The sequence below is a fragment of the Biomphalaria glabrata genome, chromosome 4 (genome assembly GCF_947242115.1).
Source record: "Biomphalaria glabrata chromosome 4, xgBioGlab47.1, whole genome shotgun sequence".
NCBI lineage: Eukaryota > Metazoa > Mollusca > Gastropoda > Planorbidae > Biomphalaria > Biomphalaria glabrata.
This window is the reverse complement of record NC_074714.1, coordinates 26,879,699-26,899,621: the sequence shown is the minus strand read 5'-3', so window position 1 is coordinate 26,899,621 and position 19,923 is coordinate 26,879,699. Positions and strand designations below refer to the sequence as shown.

At 35.3% G+C, this 19,923-nt stretch overlaps 1 protein-coding gene across 4 annotated transcripts in view; it reads right to left on the bottom strand.

Annotated features, from left to right (window-relative positions):
• The window catches only part of LOC106072788 (uncharacterized), a 72,251-nt gene extending 55,167 nt beyond the window's left edge, over positions 1 to 17,084 (bottom strand). For 3 of the 4 annotated variants that reach the window (XM_056026475.1, XM_056026477.1, XM_056026476.1), the window contains exons 1-4: positions 5,733 to 6,298; positions 3,932 to 4,104; positions 3,374 to 3,446; positions 89 to 156 (exon numbers count right to left, since the gene is read on the bottom strand). In XM_056026475.1, the coding sequence (XP_055882450.1) occupies positions 89 to 156; positions 3,374 to 3,446; positions 3,932 to 4,104; positions 5,733 to 5,895 (477 nt within the window). In that variant the 5' untranslated portion in view covers positions 5,896 to 6,298. Of the gene's footprint in view, positions 1 to 88; positions 157 to 3,373; positions 3,447 to 3,931; positions 4,105 to 5,732; positions 6,299 to 16,944 lie in introns of those variants that run through there. The other variant, XM_056026478.1, reaches the window with a different exon arrangement.
• Between the last annotated feature and the right edge of the window lie 2,839 nt (positions 17,085 to 19,923).

The window sequence follows — 19,923 nt, the reverse complement described above, 5'->3', positions numbered from 1 at the left end:
AATTATTATCACAAAGTTAAGATTATTTCTGCAATTCTAATATATTGTTTTACTATTAAGAAATAATTTCACCAATGCAAATACTCACATTAGTGGCAAGCACAGCAACTTGTTTACTTTCTAATGTCTGCCACCACAGACCATAAGTAATATTCCCTACAAACAAAAATATTTTTTAGAAACATTGAAAAATGACATCTAAATATTCTCTATTTACTAAACCAATCAGTGTTACACATAAAAAACAACAACTAAATAGTTATTAAAAGAACAGTAGCCTGGTCATTCACTCATCTTGATAATCTCGGGTTCATACTCTGCCCAGTGCCATCCCACATTGACCTGTGGAAGGATGGACTGCTAGGATTTAGATAGCCTCAAACTCTTAAGGAACATCCAAAACATTTAACAAACAATCACTGTTGCAGCAGCAAATGTTTATGGAACTTTCTAATCCTTTCATTTTTCTGTTGTCATCCATTCTGAGGCTCAGCCCTTCCTTGATGTTGTTGTCTCAGAATTTCGTTTTCCCATTTGTATTCCTGTGAATGTGCCCTTTGAATAAACGAGCCTAAAAGTCCAGACAATCTTGTAATCCTACTCTTTCTTTTAAGTTTACCATTTAAAAAAATGTCCTTCCACATATTTTCTTCACCTAATTACCTCCAAAGCATATCTTAGTCTTTGTATCTGACTTTTCTTATATGCTGTTTATTCAATTTCACCCATTTCAACAAATCCGCCTTGCTATTCCACAAATATGCCACCATCAGTACCATCAGTAGGAGTAGCGGTCCTTGCATGACTTTGTGGTGGATACATGTGACAAGTTGGGGAAAGTGACGTGTGTTTGGCACGTTTAATGTCTAGGGGATGATTATTTTTGCAGTTATCACACACCAACCCATCAGCATATAAATCGGGAGCAGGCACGCAACGAGACAAGCAATGAAAGAAAGATACAAAGTTAAAAATGAAGAATATTTATTTACATAAATATTTACATAAAGAATAAAAGGGGGAGGGTTTGCATCTATCTCTAAGCAATACTATATTTGATCATCACTCTTGCACTTAATAAGAGACTATGTCACTTTGTCTTCTGAACTTAGCTGGTTGTCCTGCTTGGGTCGCAGCTGGCTGTGTCCTGGCTTGAGGTTCTGCAGCTGGAGGTGGCGCTCTAGCGGATAGAGGGACGCCGGTGATTCAGTTCTTGTGGAGTTTAAATCCAAAGTTCTGATATTTGTAGTGGGCACAAGGGTACTGCGGGCAGAGCTGATCTGCTGTGGGCAGCGTAGTTGACAGGATAAGTCCAGGGAATTGCGGAGGGTTTGGCGTAGCTATGACATCTCGCACAGATCAGGGTCTATAGGGACATCGCACCTAATAAGTTGACAGGTGGGCTGTCGAATAGGTGGGCAAATAGATCCGATAGCGCCAAGTAGTAGAGTTGAGTAGATCCACGTAGGCAGTAGATGATACTCAATAGCAAGTGGGCAAGTGATCCGATAAATAGGCAAGTGCAACGCTGAATAGCACTAAGCACAAAGGCAGACACCTGAGGGAGGCTGCGGATAAATAAAGACAAGTTAGGACATGTCTCTCATGCATCTTATCGATGCCCTTGACTGAGGTGCACTCATCAGATTGGTAAAATTGCTTTTGAGCACAAAGGGGAGATGATGACAAATGGGATTTGGAAAACAGATGGTTGATAGTAGCAATATAAAAATGTACATAAAAGGGGAAATAATAAACTCAAATAGACAACACAAGTTGGAAGAGAGAAGAAAGGGGGGGGGGGAAATGGGCGATGGTCAGCGACCATGATGGTTTGTTTACATACGACCGTCGGCCGAGAACAATGGAGTGCGCTTGAATGGAGAGGGTGTCCATTCAAGGGACGCAACTCTCGTTAAAGTAAAATGACTACAGGGGAAATAATTCACTACAGGGGAGATAACTCATATCTCTTTTCTAGACGCAGTATTAGTGCGCTAGTAAAATTATCAAGGCGGTCAGCCGAGATGAAGGAAATAAAATAAGATGTACAAATATATACATGGTTGCATCAACGATCAATTGAGCAACGTAGCATTAATAGATTAATGCAATACATAAAAATATACATAAGCCATGTTTATGTTTTCTACTTACGACAGTGAGAAATACACAATGCACTAATTAAATATAAATGAAATAATAAAATACACATGATAATATCCACTGAGGAATATTCACTAAGTAATTAAGATGGAACTTGTGATTAAGTTCAGCTTACCACCAGGTATTCCTCTAAGAGAAAGAATAAATGAAGCAGTCCAGACTCGATAGCTCAGCTCGAATGAGAAAATGAGAGGGTCTGGCTTGATTTAATTTACCTTATAAAGGCCTGGGAAATGTGGGCGGAAACAGGAAATGTCCTAGGCTAAGAATTGTCTTACACGTGGGTGAAGTCCGACAAGAGTCGCACCTTGGAAAGGTCAATAGGCGTGTTGGTTTGAGTGATCTCCTAGATCAAGGAGAGACGTGGGAGAAGGGGGGGGGGGAGAAAGATTGGTTGCATTCCACCCAAGGTGGTGTCAACTGCGACTGTCAGACATCCAGCAGGTAAGACAAAAGAGATTGTGTTTATCTTTACCCCGGTCAAGGGAAGACAAGTGAAAAAGCCGCCAAAGTGAAGGACTAAGTCTAGCCTGGAGAGGGAAAGGTGGTGCGGGTGAAGAAATTGGGGATAATAAATAATAAGAATTAATGCTGTGATAAGTTTGAGTGACTCTGACAGCAAGCTTTTGACTTTTCACAATACAGAATAGAAATAAGAAAAAAGTCCATGTTGCCAAGATGGTCTTCAGGGAACTGTGTACTACATTATGTGGTATGATGACCCAATCGTAGTAATGGTCACTGCCATTGTGGAAACTTCAGAAAGGACTTGGGTGAAATACTCCTGGTCCATGCCTGTTAGGAAAAATCCTTCTGTACAAGATAAAGGGGATACACATCAGACACTCTGGTTTCCTAATGGGCTTTTGCAGGTTGATTTCAATTAAAGAACCATATAAAAAACTTTTTATTTCTAGGTTGACATTAGTTTGATAATGAAGTTAAACGCTATGCTGTTTGGATTTCTTTTCTTACTGTTTTTAAGTTTGTGAGTACTTCTGTAGTTTAGCAATCTTGTCAAGCAAAAATTCTCAGGCGGTCAAAGTTTTTGCAACTATCTGCTTATCTCCAATGAAAATATAAATTGTTTCAATTTCAATTTAAAAATAATTATTTGTGCAAAATGAAAAAATAAAGGAGAAAAATTGTGTGCTTCTATCTAGCATGATGTATTTTATAAAAGGCTATTGACATATAATTTATTTACCGTTGGCGTTGTGAAATGGTATGTGAGTAACATCATCAGTTTTAAACATTTGATTCACAGCAGCTTTTGGATCCTGTAATAGAGAATAAAATTATGAATACATAAAATTATTATTATATTACAAGCTTTCTTAAGATCTATTGTTACTCTTACAGTCTAAAGGGAAGTGGTTTCAGAGATGCATAACCTAATATGTATAATGTACACCTAATATACAAATGAATATAACCAAACTTGGCAGTGTCCTTTATATTAAAAAAAAAAATTTTAAAAAAATGTATCATTACTATACAGCTCTGCCAAGAATGTAGAAAATTTGAATATAATGGTATATTTGTAATGAAATTAATCAGTTTAGTATAATGAAATATGTTTAATTGTTTCATTAAAACAATCTGTTTTAGCAGTTAACAAAACATAATGTAGAAATTAAACCAAGGTGTGATATCTTTATTAACTAAAATCTAACTTTTTTAGTCAATTTTCAATTCATATTTCAGAGGCTACATCTATTAATTATGGGGGCACATGATAACTAAATTAATAATATAGACTTACAACAATAGATAAAGCTGGAATAACAAAAATTTCTTGTGTTGTCTCAGTGACAAGAAGTAGCCATGTCAACGTAGGGTCAAAGAACATAGAACCAACACATTTGTCTGGTAACCATGGTAGTTGTTTTATAACTGATTTATGTCCACACATATCATACCGCAGGATAATATAATCTAAATCAAAATTTACAAATATGAAAATTAATTTTTTATTCTAAGTGGTTTACATACTATTAAAAAAGAATTGCCCAATAATCTATATTTTTTAGAATTTATTATTATAACTCTTTATTTTACTAACTTAGATGGAAAGAAAGAATATAAAGCTTTAAATATTTTGCATTATATTTTATAATACATCCTTCTGTTTTTAGAAACAATAGATGCCACAAACTAATAACTGACCTGGTTGCTTGGCATGAACACCAGTTAAAGATAAAGAAAGTATTTTTTAAATCTAAAAATAAAATCTCTCTCTCTCTCTATCTATATATATATGTATATTACAGTATATATGATACAGACGTTACTTCATAAAAGATGATGATTACGTTCTATGTGTCATGCATTTAGTCATACATATTAAGGACAGCTTAAACCCCAAAATAGAAATTACATGTTTTTATTAAGTAAAGACATGCAAAAAAGAAGAAAATAAATAATTTTTCTTTATATCTTATCAACTTTTTGAGAAAAAAAAATTTGGGGCACTATTTTTTGCTAAAATAATGGAAAAAATAGTTAATTTTCATGTCAAGATTTCTTGTAAACTACTAAAGATATTTCAATAAAACTTCAGCTGTTGATAATTCAATACTAGTAGAAGATTGTGAAGCAGAATTAACAATATTTATTGAATAGAGAAAAAGTAACAGCTCTAAAGATGGTTGTGGCCCATTATTTCAAGTGTTTATACGGGAGTAGGCATAGAAAAAAATTAATTACTTTAATAAAAGTTTTCAACCTTTTGTATTTATTCTGCTTCACTTTCATACTTGTATAAACAACATTATTTGTGCCAAATTACAAGACAAAATATTCATAAATAAATTTTTTATTATGCCATCTCTGAACAAAAAAATATGAAAATGGTTAATAGGAGAAAACAGCAAAAAACGGCAACCTCTGTGGTAAAAACTAAGTTAGTATACAAAATATAAAAAAATATTTAAAATACTTCCACTTTGAATTTGGACATGTTGTATACACCAAATTGTTCAGAAATGAATGCTGTATAATATTCATTTATAAAAAAATTGATAATTTTGAATTTTGGGGGGTAAGCTGTCCTTAACCAATGACCTAAACTCCGCCAAGTCACTGGTTTTCCTGGCTTGCTCAGGCAACCCATTCCATGCTCTAATAAAGTCTAATAGCGCTAGGGAAGAAAGAGCATTTGTACAAATTTGTCCTAGCATATGGAACGAGGTATGTGCCTTTATCTTTGTGTCTTTCTGAGTATTTTATTAAATTTTGTTTTTGTATTTGAAGATTATGGTTCAGTGTTTTATTTATAATTGCTACTTTACTTTTAAGTCTTCTATCTTGAAGGCTTTCTAAATATAGTGATTTTACTAAAGGTGTCAAATGTGAATATTCATTTGTTATAAATCTCACTGCTCTATTTTGTGTCTGTTCCAGTTTCTTAATGTTTTCTTGAGTTGAGGGGTCCCAAACAGAGGATACATATATATTATATTATATTAATATTATTTGTATACTTATAACTTATAGATCTATCTAAATTATAATCACTTATTTACTATAAATACTTTTAAAATACTAGATCTAGTTAGTAGTACCATTTGAACACATTAGTGCTAAAAAACTAATTTCTTCTTCTTCCTTCCAAGCAAATTTTTTTATCTCAATATGTTCGTTGACATTGACACCTTTACTTCTTTTAGCACCTTGAATGGGTGTAACAGACATAAGCCTCACAAATTCAAATAAATCATACATCATTTTCAAGATTTTGCTTCACAAAAGAAGAGGACTAAAACTAATAATTCACAGTTACAGTTAATAATTCATAGATCTACAAGTCGACAAAAAAAAAAACTTAAGTCAGGTCAAAGACACTTAGTTGACTTAGATCTAGACACTAAGACAGTGAATTAAGTGAATATCATCATATATGAATATGAATTGAAGTGAATGTATTTTCATTATGATTAATATCATCATATGAATGTCATTAAGCAGGACTTTTATTATTTTGTACTAGATCTAAATCACTCATTTTCACATATCTAGATTCTATATCTCTGTACTAGTGTAGATCTACATTATTCTAGATGTAGATCTGCTCTAGACTGATTTAATCTAGACTAAAATCAAAGCATTGCAAAAGAAAACAAATGTCATGTGACAGTTATCTTAAATGTTCAAAATTAAATAAAACTGGATGAGCTCACAGACCTATATATATATATATATATATATATATATATATATGTACATGTATGATTTATTTGATATATATATATATATATATATATATATATATATATATATATATATATGTACATGTATGATTTATTTGTAAAAGAGTTTCGTTCTTTAATATAGATAAATTTATGAATTTTCTTTTATTTTACTCCCCCCCCCCCGGTGAATGGGTGGACAATGAACAAACACTATGGTCACCGCCATGATCTAAGTAACATTTAGGCCAAGTTTTATCAAGATTGGTAATACGGTTTTGATTTCTATGCAGGACATACATACATACATATATACATACATACATACTTATTATACATACACCTTAATACATTCTGATATATATTACTGCTCAAGATAATAAATATCATTTATGAAGGACTTCGTAGCGGGGCCAACTCGAGATCATGCGACAACTACACCAAACCAATAAGAATTCGTATTTGACTTGACATGTGATCTATAGGACTTGGAGAGTTGTTGTTGGTCCCTTTATAGATTCGTCCGATCTCAATATATTCGCTAGGCCCCTATATATACGCTAACGTCGATCGCTATAAGAAATAAAGGCCTTAATTTTAAGTTTCTTGTTTATCGTTTAGTATGTATAAGGAATTGACGTGTACTATAAACATTTCTAATGACATATGTCTTCTAATAACTTGGGCTCTCAAGCCAAGAGAAAACTGCTACAAATATTTAATGCAAGCTGGAAATCAGGCCAAACATCTGGGGAAAACAGCCATGATCCCTTTACTAAATAGAAATAGAATAGGCTAAATGAGAAATCGACAAGCTCTCATCCAAATCACAAGAAAGATGACGCCTACTATAAGGTATCCCGAAAAGATCAACGTCTAATTTTTCGCCTCAGAACCGGACACAACAGAATGAGACAACATACGGAAGCTCAAATTTGTAACCAGTGAAATCTGCCCATGTGGAGTGTCACCAGAGAATGCTGACCATGTCCTACAAAACTGCATTTCTTTACCAGAGAATGCTGACCATGTCCTTCAAAACTGCATTCTTTTTTTTACCAAGAGGCCCGAACAAGATATGACTTGCAAAGGCGGGGTGTCGTCAATTGTCTTTCCACTAATACCAAGAACCTATTCTTGGGTACAGTGGCGTAGCTAGGTACCCGTGGGCCCGGGTTCAAGAATATGTTGATGGGCCCTCCCCCCCCCCCAATATGACAAATATTTTGTGTGACAAAGAAATCAAGTAGTTTGTATGTACTGATACATTTACTAAAAGACATTCCAATGCAAGTTCATGATCACAGCCGACAGAATCATTGAAGACCATGTTTAAGTATTGTTGAACACAGAGACAACATACGGAAGCTCAAATTTGTAACCAGTGAAATCTGCCCATGTGGAGTGTCACCAGAGAATGCTGACCATGTCCTACAAAACTGCATTTCTTTACCAGAGAATGCTGACCATGTCCTTCAAAACTGCATTCTTTACCAAGAGGCCCGAACAAGATATGACTTACAAAGGCGGGGTGTCGTCAATTGTCTTTCCACTAATACCAAGAACCTATTCTTGGGTACAGTGGCGTAGCTAGGTACCCGTGGGCCCGGGTTCAAGAATATGTTGATGGGCCCTCCCCCCCCCCCCCAATATGACAAATATTTTGTGTGACAAAGAAATCAAGTAGTTTGTATGTACTGATACATTTACTAAAAGACATTCCAATGCAAGTTCATGATCACAGCCGACAGAATCATTGAAGACCATGTTTAAGTATTGTTGAACACAGGGAACATACGCAAGTGGTTGCTTTAGTTGAAACAATACCTGAAGGCTACTGTACTGTCCGTTCATATTAAAAAAAACATCATTGCCTTGACATCGTAAGTAATTTTAAAAAAGATGGTGATATTTTAAAACTTAATGAGTATTAGTTCAGTCAATACTGCAGACTTCTGGTTCTCCCAAGTATGAAAACCTACAAATGACTCTCTAATGGCAATTTCTTTGGGTATTTTGTTATCAAAGTTCATAAAACATTTTCAGAAAAAAAAATGCAAATTAATATATTTTTAATTCTCTTTGAGTGCTGTCAACCATGATAGAGAAAAATGGCGCAGATTTTAATAAAATTGCATTGCCCAACAGGTCTATTTTCTCGTTTTGAATCTGTGGGTCAAGGTTAAAGGCTTGTGTTTTAAGAATTTATGTACTGCTAAGATATTTTCGGGGGGGGGGGGGCGGACGAATTTTAGTATAGAATTCACACAATTTGTATTCGAATTTATTACTGTCACAGATGCCATTATAGATTTATTTGTATATTTCACATTCAAAAGCTTGTGTGTAAATAGAAATATAAACCCTTGACTGAGCCTCAGGAATTAACCCACAAATCTAGATCCCTGACAGCGCCTCAGGTTTTACCCGAGACGTAATTACGATGTTGCAAATCTATTGGTTGATTTGAAAATAAATAAAGACATTTAAAAAAAAAAGAGTTAGCGCCAGAGAATTGACGAGAGTAGAAAGAACGGCAGTCGATGAAAGAATTTCCTAGTAGACAGTCACGTTTTCTAAGAGCTCTGATTTAAAGCCTTTGTAATATTACTTGTGCTTGTTGATCTGTAACTTGTACATAAGCTGTACTTACGTTTTATATTTAAATAAAGTTCCAGAGTTGTGTTTTAACAAAGAATCTTTTATTGGGAATCCTAGATCGTCATTTATTCAACTATTTTAATTCAAGTGAAATCCCCGGCACCACAACGCATGTTGTGACAATTACTTATGTTAATAATATATACTAATTATTTATATTTCAACCTATTTTTAGATTATTTCGCCCCCCCCCCTTCTAGTATTTTGGCCGATTTGGTAGGGTCGGGAGGGGGCGTTGGCATCAATCAACCCCCCCACCCACCATAAACTTTCGAGAGGGGGGGCGGTCCTATTTATTTGCAGAAATCACAGCTTGCTAACAGAATCAATTAAATATCCATATGATTAAAACTTTTTATTGGTATTTTAACCGGTCTTTATATTATGTCCTTCATCTTTGGCCGATTGGAAGGGGAGGAGCGAATACCTCTACTGCCCTTCCCATCTAAACCCTTTGAGTGGGGGGGGGCGGTCCTACTTTTATGGAGAAATCATAGTATGTGAACAAAATTAGTCGAATATCTATATAATATAAACAGGTGGAAGTGCGATACATGCAATCACCTTCCCCCCATCGGACAAACCAATACTTTTTCTTTTTGTATTATAGTAAGAAATTACAAAATTAAAAAAATCTGTCACTTATATAATTTATATATGCTATAAAGTAAATTCTTATATTGAGTCGCCCAACCTCTATTCTTTAATGCAAAATGCAATCATTAGCAGAAATTATAAAAAGGAGCGAGGATTAATCGTTTTCATTTTACCGCCCTTCCCCTTTCCAGACAGAGTTTGTGTAATTTCACATGAATTTATCATAACTATTTTAAGAAAGACTTTGCTTTGGAAAAGTTATAATTCAAATGAAATTTTTCAATATAACAGTCACGGTTGAGATGAGTTCAAAAGCCAGATAACCTTTTCCTAGTCGACTTTTTCCAACCTTTACTCAATCTGATATTTTTCTAGTTAAATAAATTTAGGTCTATAACTCACAATTTATGCTTACATTTTATTGAATATTATTAATGGATTTTTTTTTTCGGCGGCGATCCTCAAAGCCTTAATCTAAATATGTTGGGTATCTTATCTTTTCAAAGAACAAATCGGTTGTATTTGCAATGTATTAAGGGACTATAAATTCATATTAGAATATTTTTCCACATTATTCAAAAGGTCCTTTATAATAGAATGAATAATGAGCTGTAGGTCAGGAGAATGCGTTACTGCGGTGAAGAATGCCAAAATACGCTTTTGGAGTCGGGGCTTCGTCCCGAACCCCACTAATAAATAATGAGCTTTAGATGTCAGGAGAATGCGTTTCAGTCGTGAAAAATGCAAGAAAACGCTTTTTGCGTCGGGGCTTCGCCCCGAACCCTACTAATAAATAATGAGCTGTAGATGTCAGGAGAATGCCTTTCTGCAGTGAAGAATGCAAGAAAACGCTTTTGGCGTTGGGGCTTCGCCCCGAATTCACTGAGGAAACTTACAGCGCTTTCCCAGACCCCCAAGTTTGCAAGAGAAAGGCCTCAACATGACTGTTTTTTTTTCTGTTTTTTTTTTCGCCGAATATTGAGAAACAGTCTTATTTTATTCTCATATATCGAATATATATATATATATATATATATATATATATATATATATATATATATATATATATATATATATATGGGCTGTACGCACGTTTATGCATAGGGTTAGGGTTTACTGTGCGTTAGGGTTGGGGTTTGGAAAAAAATCGTCCCCCACACTCCAAAGTTCTGGATCCGCCAGTGGTCGCATGAGGTTTTGCGGGACATGTTCTCCGACAAAATGAATTACGCAAAATAAGAGTTGCGGAAACAGCTTGCCGGAAAATGCGCCGAACGGCGCGAGAGGGTCTAAGTCAGTAAGAATAGCACATTAGGTTTTTGAAATAAAACTTTTTTATAGCAAGATAATGCACTGTAGATACCTCAGAATATGCATTTTGTTGGCTTTCAATACCAGAAATAGTGCTCGGCGGCGGGGCTCCCCCAGACCCCCTTGCTGGCAAGGGCGGGGAGTCTACAATAAACAATAAACTTCTTCCGAAAGGGTCAGAATGTAATAAAGATTAATTATGTACACACACACATATATATAATTTTTTCGCGGGGGGAGGTGGGGGAATCCCCCCCCAACCCCCCCCCCCCGAAAAAAATCCTGGCTACGCCCATGATATATATATATATATATATACGAGAGTAGAAAGAACGGCAGTCGATGAAAGAATTTCCTAGTAGACAGTCACGTTTTCTAAGAGCTCTGATTTAAAGCATTTGTAATATTACTTGTGCTTGTTGATCTGTAACTTGTACATAAGCTGTACTTACGTTTTATATTTAAATAAAGTTCCAGAGTTGTGTTCTAACAAAGAATCTTTTATTGGGAATCCTAGATCGTCATTTATTCAACTATTTTAATTCAAGTGAAATCCCCGGCACCACAACGCATGTTGTGACAATTACTTATGTTAATAATATATACTAATTATTTATATTTCAACCTATTTTTAGATTATTTCGCCCCCCCCCCTTTCTAGTATTTTGGCCGATTTGGTAGGGTCGGGAGGGGGCGTTGGCATCAATCAACCCCCCCACCCACCATAAACTTTCGAGAGGGGGGGCGGTCCTATTTATTTGCAGAAATCACAGCTTGCTAACAGAATCAATTAAATATCCATATGATTAAAACTTGTTATTGGTATTTTAACCGGTCTTTATATTATGTCCTTCATCTTTGGCCGATTGGAAGGGGAGGAGCGAATACCTCTACTGCCCTTCCCATCTAAACCCTTTGAGTGGGGGGGGGGCGGTCCTACTTTTATGGAGAAATCATAGTATGTGAACAAAATTAGTCGAATATCTATATAATATAAACAGGTGGAAGTGCGATACATGCAATCACCTTCCCCCCATCGGACAAACCAATACTTTTTCTTTTTGTATTATAGTAAGAAATTACAAAATTAAAAAAATCTGTCACTTATATAATTTATATATGCTATAAAGTAAATTCTTATATTGAGTCGCCCAACCTCTATTCTTTAATGCAAAATGCAATCATTAGCAGAAATTATAAAAAGGAGCGAGGATTAATCGTTTTCATTTTACCACCCTTCCCCTTTCCAGACAGAGTTTGTGTAATTTCACATGAATTTATCATAACTATTTTAAGAAAGACTTTGCTTTGGAAAAGTTATAATTCAAATGAAATTTTTCAATATAACAGTCACGGTTGAGATGAGTTCAAAAGCCAGATAACCTTTTCCTAGTCGACTTTTTCCAACCTTTACTCAATCTGATATTTTTCTAGTTAAATAAATTTAGGTCTATAACTCACAATTTATGCTTACATTTTATTGAATATTATTAATGGATTTTTTTTTTCGGCGGCGATCCTCAAAGCCTTAATCTAAATATGTTGGGTATCTTATCTTTTCAAAGAACAAATCGGTTGTATTTGCAATGTATTAAGGGACTATAAATTCATATTAGAATATTTTTCCACATTATTCAAAAGGTCCTTTATAATAGAATGAATAATGAGCTGTAGGTCAGGAGAATGCGTTACTGCGGTGAAGAATGCCAAAATACGCTTTTGGAGTCGGGGCTTCGTCCCGAACCCCACTAATAAATAATGAGCTTTAGATGTCAGGAGAATGCGTTTCAGTCGTGAAAAATGCAAGAAAACGCTTTTTGCGTCGGGGCTTCGCCCCGAACCCTACTAATAAATAATGAGCTGTAGATGTCAGGAGAATGCCTTTCTGCAGTGAAGAATGCAAGAAAACGCTTTTGGCGTTGGGGCTTCGCCCCGAATTCACTGAGGAAACTTACAGCGCTTTCCCAGACCCCCAAGTTTGCAAGAGAAAGGCCTCAACATGACTGTTTTTTTTTCTGTTTTTTTTTTCGCCGAACATTGAGAAACAGTCTTATTTTATTCTCATATATCGAATATATATATATATATATATATATATATATATATATATATATATATATATATATATATATATGGGCTGTACGCACGTTTATGCATAGGGTTAGGGTTTACTGTGCGTTAGGGTTGGGGTTTGGAAAAAAATCGTCCCCCACACTCCAAAGTTCTGGATCCGCCAGTGGTCGCATGAGGTTTTGCGGGACATGTTCTCCGACAAAATGAATTACGCAAAATAAGAGTTGCGGAAACAGCTTGCCGGAAAATGCGCCGAACGGCGCGAGAGGGTCTAAGTCAGTAAGAATAGCACATTAGGTTTTTGAAATAAAACTTTTTTATAGCAAGATAATGCACTGTAGATACCTCAGAATATGCATTTTGTTGGCTTTCAATACCAGAAATAGTGCTCGGCGGCGGGGCTCCCCCAGACCCCCTTGCTGGCAAGGGCGGGGAGTCTACAATAAACAATAAACTTCTTCCGAAAGGGTCAGAATGTAATAAAGATTAATTATGTACACACACACATATATATAATTTTTTCGCGGGGGGGGGGGGTGGAATCCCCCCCCAACCCCCCCCCCCCCCCGAAAAAAATCCTGGCTACGCCCATGATATATATATATATATATATATATATATATATATATATATATATATATATATATATATATATATATATATATATATATATATATATATATATATATATATATATATATATATATATATATATATATATATATATATATATATATATATATATATATAAAGTCTAACTAGCCCATCAAATGAAATGCTAAAAGAACAAACTCGGTGCACCAATGTCTATGATCCCTCGAGAAGCTTCTCGTATAGAAGACATTTTTTAGTCTAACTAGGACGTGTGAGGTAATGGATTTTTTTCCTTTGACGTCACATGGAGTTAATTCTTTAAATGAAATGCTTAAAGATCTCATTCGGTGCACCGATGTCTATGAACACTCGACAAGCTGCTCGTATAGAAGACATTTTTCAGTCTAACTAGGACGTGTGACATAATGGAATTTTTTTCCTTTGACGTCAAATGGAGTTAATTCTTTAAATGAAATGCTAAAAGAAATCACTCGGTGCACCAATGTCTATGAACACTCGACAAGCTTCTCGTATAGATGGCATTTTTTAGTCTAACTAGGCCGTGTGACGTAGTGGATTTTTTTTCCTTTGATGTCATATGGAATAAATTCTTTAAATGCTAAAACAACTCGGTATAGTAATGTTTATTAAACCTCGTATTGTGACTTGTATTTTAAAGACATAATAGCTAGATTTAGATCTAATCTAGATTTTTTGCACTAGATCTAGATTTTTTTTCTTACACTTGAGCTAGATTTTTAAAACTAGATTTAGATTTCAGTTCTAATTAAAATCATTATAGAATCTAGATCTAGAATTTCTAGTTTAGAATGTTTGTTGTTTTACATGGACGACGGGGGATAGAAACGGGCAGGGTTTGAACCTGGGACTATCGATGAATCCAAACGTCAGTTTAGCGCGCAAACCGCACTACCAGACAGCCATGATTTAGACTAGATCAAGATCTATAATTTTAATTTCTAGGCTTAAAGTGTAGATTTTTATTTCTAAAGTCTAGATTGTCAATATGCCTGGTCCTGGACTGTCGTTCAGATTTATCGATGGTCCCGGGTTCAAACCCTGCCCGCTCCCATCCCCCGTCGTCCTGCGGGAGGTTTGGACTAGGAAGCAATTATCTTCAACTCTGAAGGAACATCCGAAACATGTAAAACATTTTACAAACAAACATTTTACAATTTTATAAAATACTAAAACTAATCTACTATTTTAATATTTCATTTTGCAATTAGTCTATTAATTGATTATCTAGTGTTTTTTTTTAAATATAAATCTTATCTAAATTACATCTACATTATCTCAGATATATATTTTAGATCTAGATCTAGTAGATATAGATATTAAGAGTGCTAAATTAGTAGTTTAATTTAGGTAGATCTTTATCCTCATTCTAGTTCCATTTAAAATGAAAATGCTCAATTATCTAAAAATCGCTCTTCTGACATATTGTACATATCCGGTAGTTGTTATTCCGTAATGTGTAGGTAGGCCTATATTATCAATAGTAGGCTATTAGTTTGTAAACAGTTTGTCATTAGATTAAGAGCAATGCCTGGTCGTGCGGGTAGCGCGCAGGACTGATTATCTCTACGGTCTCGGTTTCATACCCTGCTTGATGCCATCCTCAGTCGACCAGTGAATATGCGGATCCGACAGGGATCCGTCTCCCACGGGTTCCGCCTCTGAGTTTGTGTGGCAACACAAACTCTCTTTGTAATCTTGTTTTTATAATAGAATCGACACTTATTTGAACGTTCAATAACAACTGGCGCAACAAAAAGAACTAAACAATACATTTTTATTTGTAAAAAGTTAAATGGAAAGCTGAATGAGGGTGACACCTTGAACTTACTGCAGAAGGGGACACCCACCCTAGTGACGCCACTGAGTACAATTATACTTATCCTCAAAGTCATTATGCTAATTAAGTTTGATAATGTGACGAAAACTGAGTTTACGTAACATAATGCATTTCTTCTAGTATGTAGCCTGCATGGTTAGCTATATTAACAATCTAAACTTCATGACTTTTAAACCTATTTGATATTTCTAAATGACACTTGAAATTGGATTTTTTTATTACGTAAAAAAAATAATGCAACCATATAGGAATATTGATATCCACATAGGCCTACTAGGCTCGACCCATCGCCAACGAACTATTCGACTGTGTCTAAATAAATTACGCGCAAAATGCCTTTATCAACATCAGCATGAAATTTTCTAACTGAATATTGCCTTGATGCGTCTCTGACTCAACCTATTCTCAGGCTTCTTTAATATGCAGTGACTTTCTTCGTTCGTACAAGACTGCATAATTACAATTTTTAAGAATTTTAGTAGAGAAATCACACAATTTATAGACGAATTATTTACTTATGTTAATATATGTACTAATTATTTATATTTTAACCTATATTTGGATTATATTACCCCCCCCCCCCCTCTAGTATGTTGGCCGATTTGGTTGGAGTGTGTGTGGGGGGACGATCCATTTTTGTGTGTGTAGAAAACATATTTACTAACATTATTAGTTACATATCTATATGATAAAAGCTACTTAATTATGTATAGTTAACCAATCTTAATTTTATGTCGTTCCCCTTCTGGTATGTTACCAATTAGGTGAGGTGGGGGGGGGGGGGCGATAACATCAATCCCTCCCTGGATCCACCAGTTCCGCCCCTTAATTTTTTGGGCCGGGGGTGGTCCAATTATTTTTTGCCGAAATCACAGTATGTTAACATAATTAGTTACATAGCTAGGCCTATATGATAAAAGCAATACATATTGATATATATTGTAACTAATATCTTTATATTATGTCATTCCCCTTCTGTTTTCTTGGTTACTTTTGTGGTGGTGGGAAATTGGAAGGGGGCGATTGCATCTACTACCATCCCCACTTGACTTTTGAGGGGAGGGCGGTCCAATTTTTAAGCGGAACAAAATTAGTCGAGTTTCTTTATAATATATAAGCTACTTATTGATATTTGAACCCATTTGAATATTATGCCACTAGTAATAATTATAGTAGATCTAGTTATTCAAGACTTCTAGTCTAGGTCTAGTTAGACTAGACTAGAGTAGATTCGATCTAGAGCTAGTAGTAGTAGGGCACTATAACTAATATAAGTGATATTAGTTTACGTAACTAAAGATACTCGCTGAACAGGTTTCTATTATATTTTAAGAATATGCAGAAAAAAATGCAGATTACAGGACAGTTTTTTTTTAATAATTCATTGCATATTTTAGGCCTTAATTTTTTGCTTTTCTATTTTATTTTTGACCACACTATTGACTTCGCCCTGGGCCTCCCTATTCATTTTACCTCCAGTTACGTAAGTTCGGCCCTGCTGCCTATCGAGAAAGGGGATCTATTTCAGCTAAATAAAATCAATCTTTCTGTTAATTATGATCTAGGTTCACAGTCAGCAATAAACAAACAACAACCATTAGTGTCATGGCGGAGAATGATACTTTATTATATTGAACGCGTGCACCTTTGCGCACCATATCAACATCCCCTTTTCTTTAAAAAAAAATATAAAAAAATAAAACATTTTGGGGAGTATCATAGAAAAAAATAAAACAAAACCACAACATAAACAACTAAACATAACATACATATATACGCTTCAATGAATATGAAACGTATCACATTTAAAAATAAACATTCAATTGTTCATTAAGACACATAGTCATTGAATCTTGTCGGTTTCTTCAACTGATCCCTTGGTCGCAGGGAATGATGAGTTGATGAGTGGCGAATGTGTTGATCATGAGTTCTATTGTCCTGTATATTGTCATCAGTATCGGGGAATATATCTTCTTCTGTTTCTCTGTTCGGGTTGATATGCACTCTGTTTCTTTGGTACACTGCACCATTGTCACCTCGAATAATGTAAGCTCTCTGATTGACTTGAGACTGGATTCTTCCACGTCTCAATGTAGGGTCATTAGATTGGAAATAGACCATCTGTCCAGTTCTCAGCTGACTTAAATTTCTTGACCTCTTATCATAAGATGTTTTTACACTCCTTTGACGTTTTTCTTTCCTTCTCATAATGTTCTCTTGACATGTAGAAATCTTAATGTTACTCCTTTTGTTTGGTATCAGTGTTCGAGTCATCCGACCAAAAAACATCTGAACTGGGCTTAGATTTGTGTCTTGCCTTGGAGTATTTCTAAATTCCAGAAGAGCTTCATAAGCATCTGACTTTGATTCTCTAGATTTCTTCATTATGTTCTTCAAAATTTTAACTGCTGACTCAGCCTTTCCATTGGATTGATGGTGTCCTGGAGAAGATTTCAAATGAGTCACTCCCCATTCCATCATAAACTTGGAAAAATATTCCGATGTGAACTGAGGTCCGCTATCAGATATACAGACTTTCGGCACCCCATATCTTGCAAATAAAACTTTCAGTTTCTTTATAATTGCGTGTGTTGTTGTCAACTGCATGTTTTCTACCTCTATGAAATTTTAATAATAGTCCACTATAGCTAGATATTGTTGGTCACACATTTGGAATAAATCAATTCCAATCGTGTCTCACGGATTTGAACCTCTTTCGTGCTGTATTAATTCTTCTCTCTGATTTGCTGGTTTATTTTTCTGACAAATGTAACATGAGTTGGCTATTTCCTTTATTCGAGCTGATAACCCAGGTCAGTAAACTGTTTCTTTTGCTCTTCTTTTCATTGAATCTACTCCCAGATGTGCTGCATGGAGTTTTTCTTCTATTTCCTTGCGAAGTGATATCGGTATGATTATTTGTTCTCCTTTCAACAAGAGTCCGTCTTCGTATGTTAACATGTCTCTTAGTGAAAAATATTGTTTGAGTTTAGGTAAACTATTATGTTTGTCTGGCCATCAATTTAGGATATACTGAATAAGTGTTTGCATTGTTCTATCTTTCTCTGTCTCGATTCTGACTTTCTCCAGCACTGCATCTGGTATTGCCAGTCCGACTGTATTGACACAAACATCAGGGATATCACTCTTTTCCTCTGATGGGTCTCTACTCAAAGTATCAGCTATGAACAAATGTTCGCCTTTGACATATTAAAACTGGATATCGTAACGATAAAGAAGCATCATTAGACTTTGTAGCCTTCTCGGAGCAGAACTGAGTGGTTTTTGAAGGATGTTTTCCAGTGGTTTATGGTCATTCTGAACTATAACTGTCCTGCCATACGTATACTGGTCAAAACGTTCCAAACCAACAACCACTGCTAACAATTCTTTTTCAATCTGTGCCCATCTTTTCTGAGTATCAGTTAATGATCTAGAAGCATATGCTATTGGACTGCCATCTTGTAATAACGCTGCTCCCAACCCATTTTGGCTACTATCTGCTTGTAATGTAAACTCTTTGTTAGGGTCAAAATATATCAATGTGCCATGAGTCGATATTTTCTGTTTTATCTTGTTGAAAGCTCGTGTGCATTGATCAGACCAAATAAATGGTGTGTTCTTTCTGATCAACTCTGGTATGGGCTGTAAATCTGTCGACAAGTCTGGAACAAATCTTGCAAGATATTGAACCATGCCACAGAATCTTCGGACTGATGAAATATCTTTTGGAGCATTCAAACTCAAAATCGCAGATACTTTGTTCGGGTCTGGTTTTATTCCTGCTTCTGTAATAATATGACCCAAAAAATTAATCTCATCTGTTCTAAAAACAGACTTTTCGTGGTTCAGTTTAATCTTCTTTTCTTGACATCTCTTCATCAGCTCTCTTAGGTTAATATCATGATTTCCGAGTGCCTCTTCTTTCGTTCTTCCTCTTCCTACCTATCATCAACGTAATTGAAACAGCCTTTCAGTCCTTCTAGTGCTAGATTTAATCTTCTCTGAAAAATTTCTGAACTCACTTTCAGACCAAATGGTAATCGTTTCCTTTTGTATCTACCAAAAGGGGTTATCATTGCTGTCAAATTAGATGACGCTGTGTCTAGTTTGACATGCCAGAAAGCTTCTTGCACATCCAATTTGCTGAATATTTTGGCATCGTTCAAATCTGCCAATATGTCATCTAAAGTAGCAAGATTATAGAATTCCCTTAGTAAAACTTTATTCAGGGCTTGTGGATCTATGCAGATCCTAATTTTTCCATTAGTTTTTTCCACAATTGCCATCTGACTCACCCACTCTGTAGGCTCTATCACTGGTTCTATGATTCCTCTCTGCACTAGGTCTTTAACTCCTCTTTAACTCTTTCTTGTAAAGCAATAGGGATCTTTCTACACGGCAGAACCTTGGGCTTAATGCTGCTATCAATCTTTAAAGACACTTCTCCTA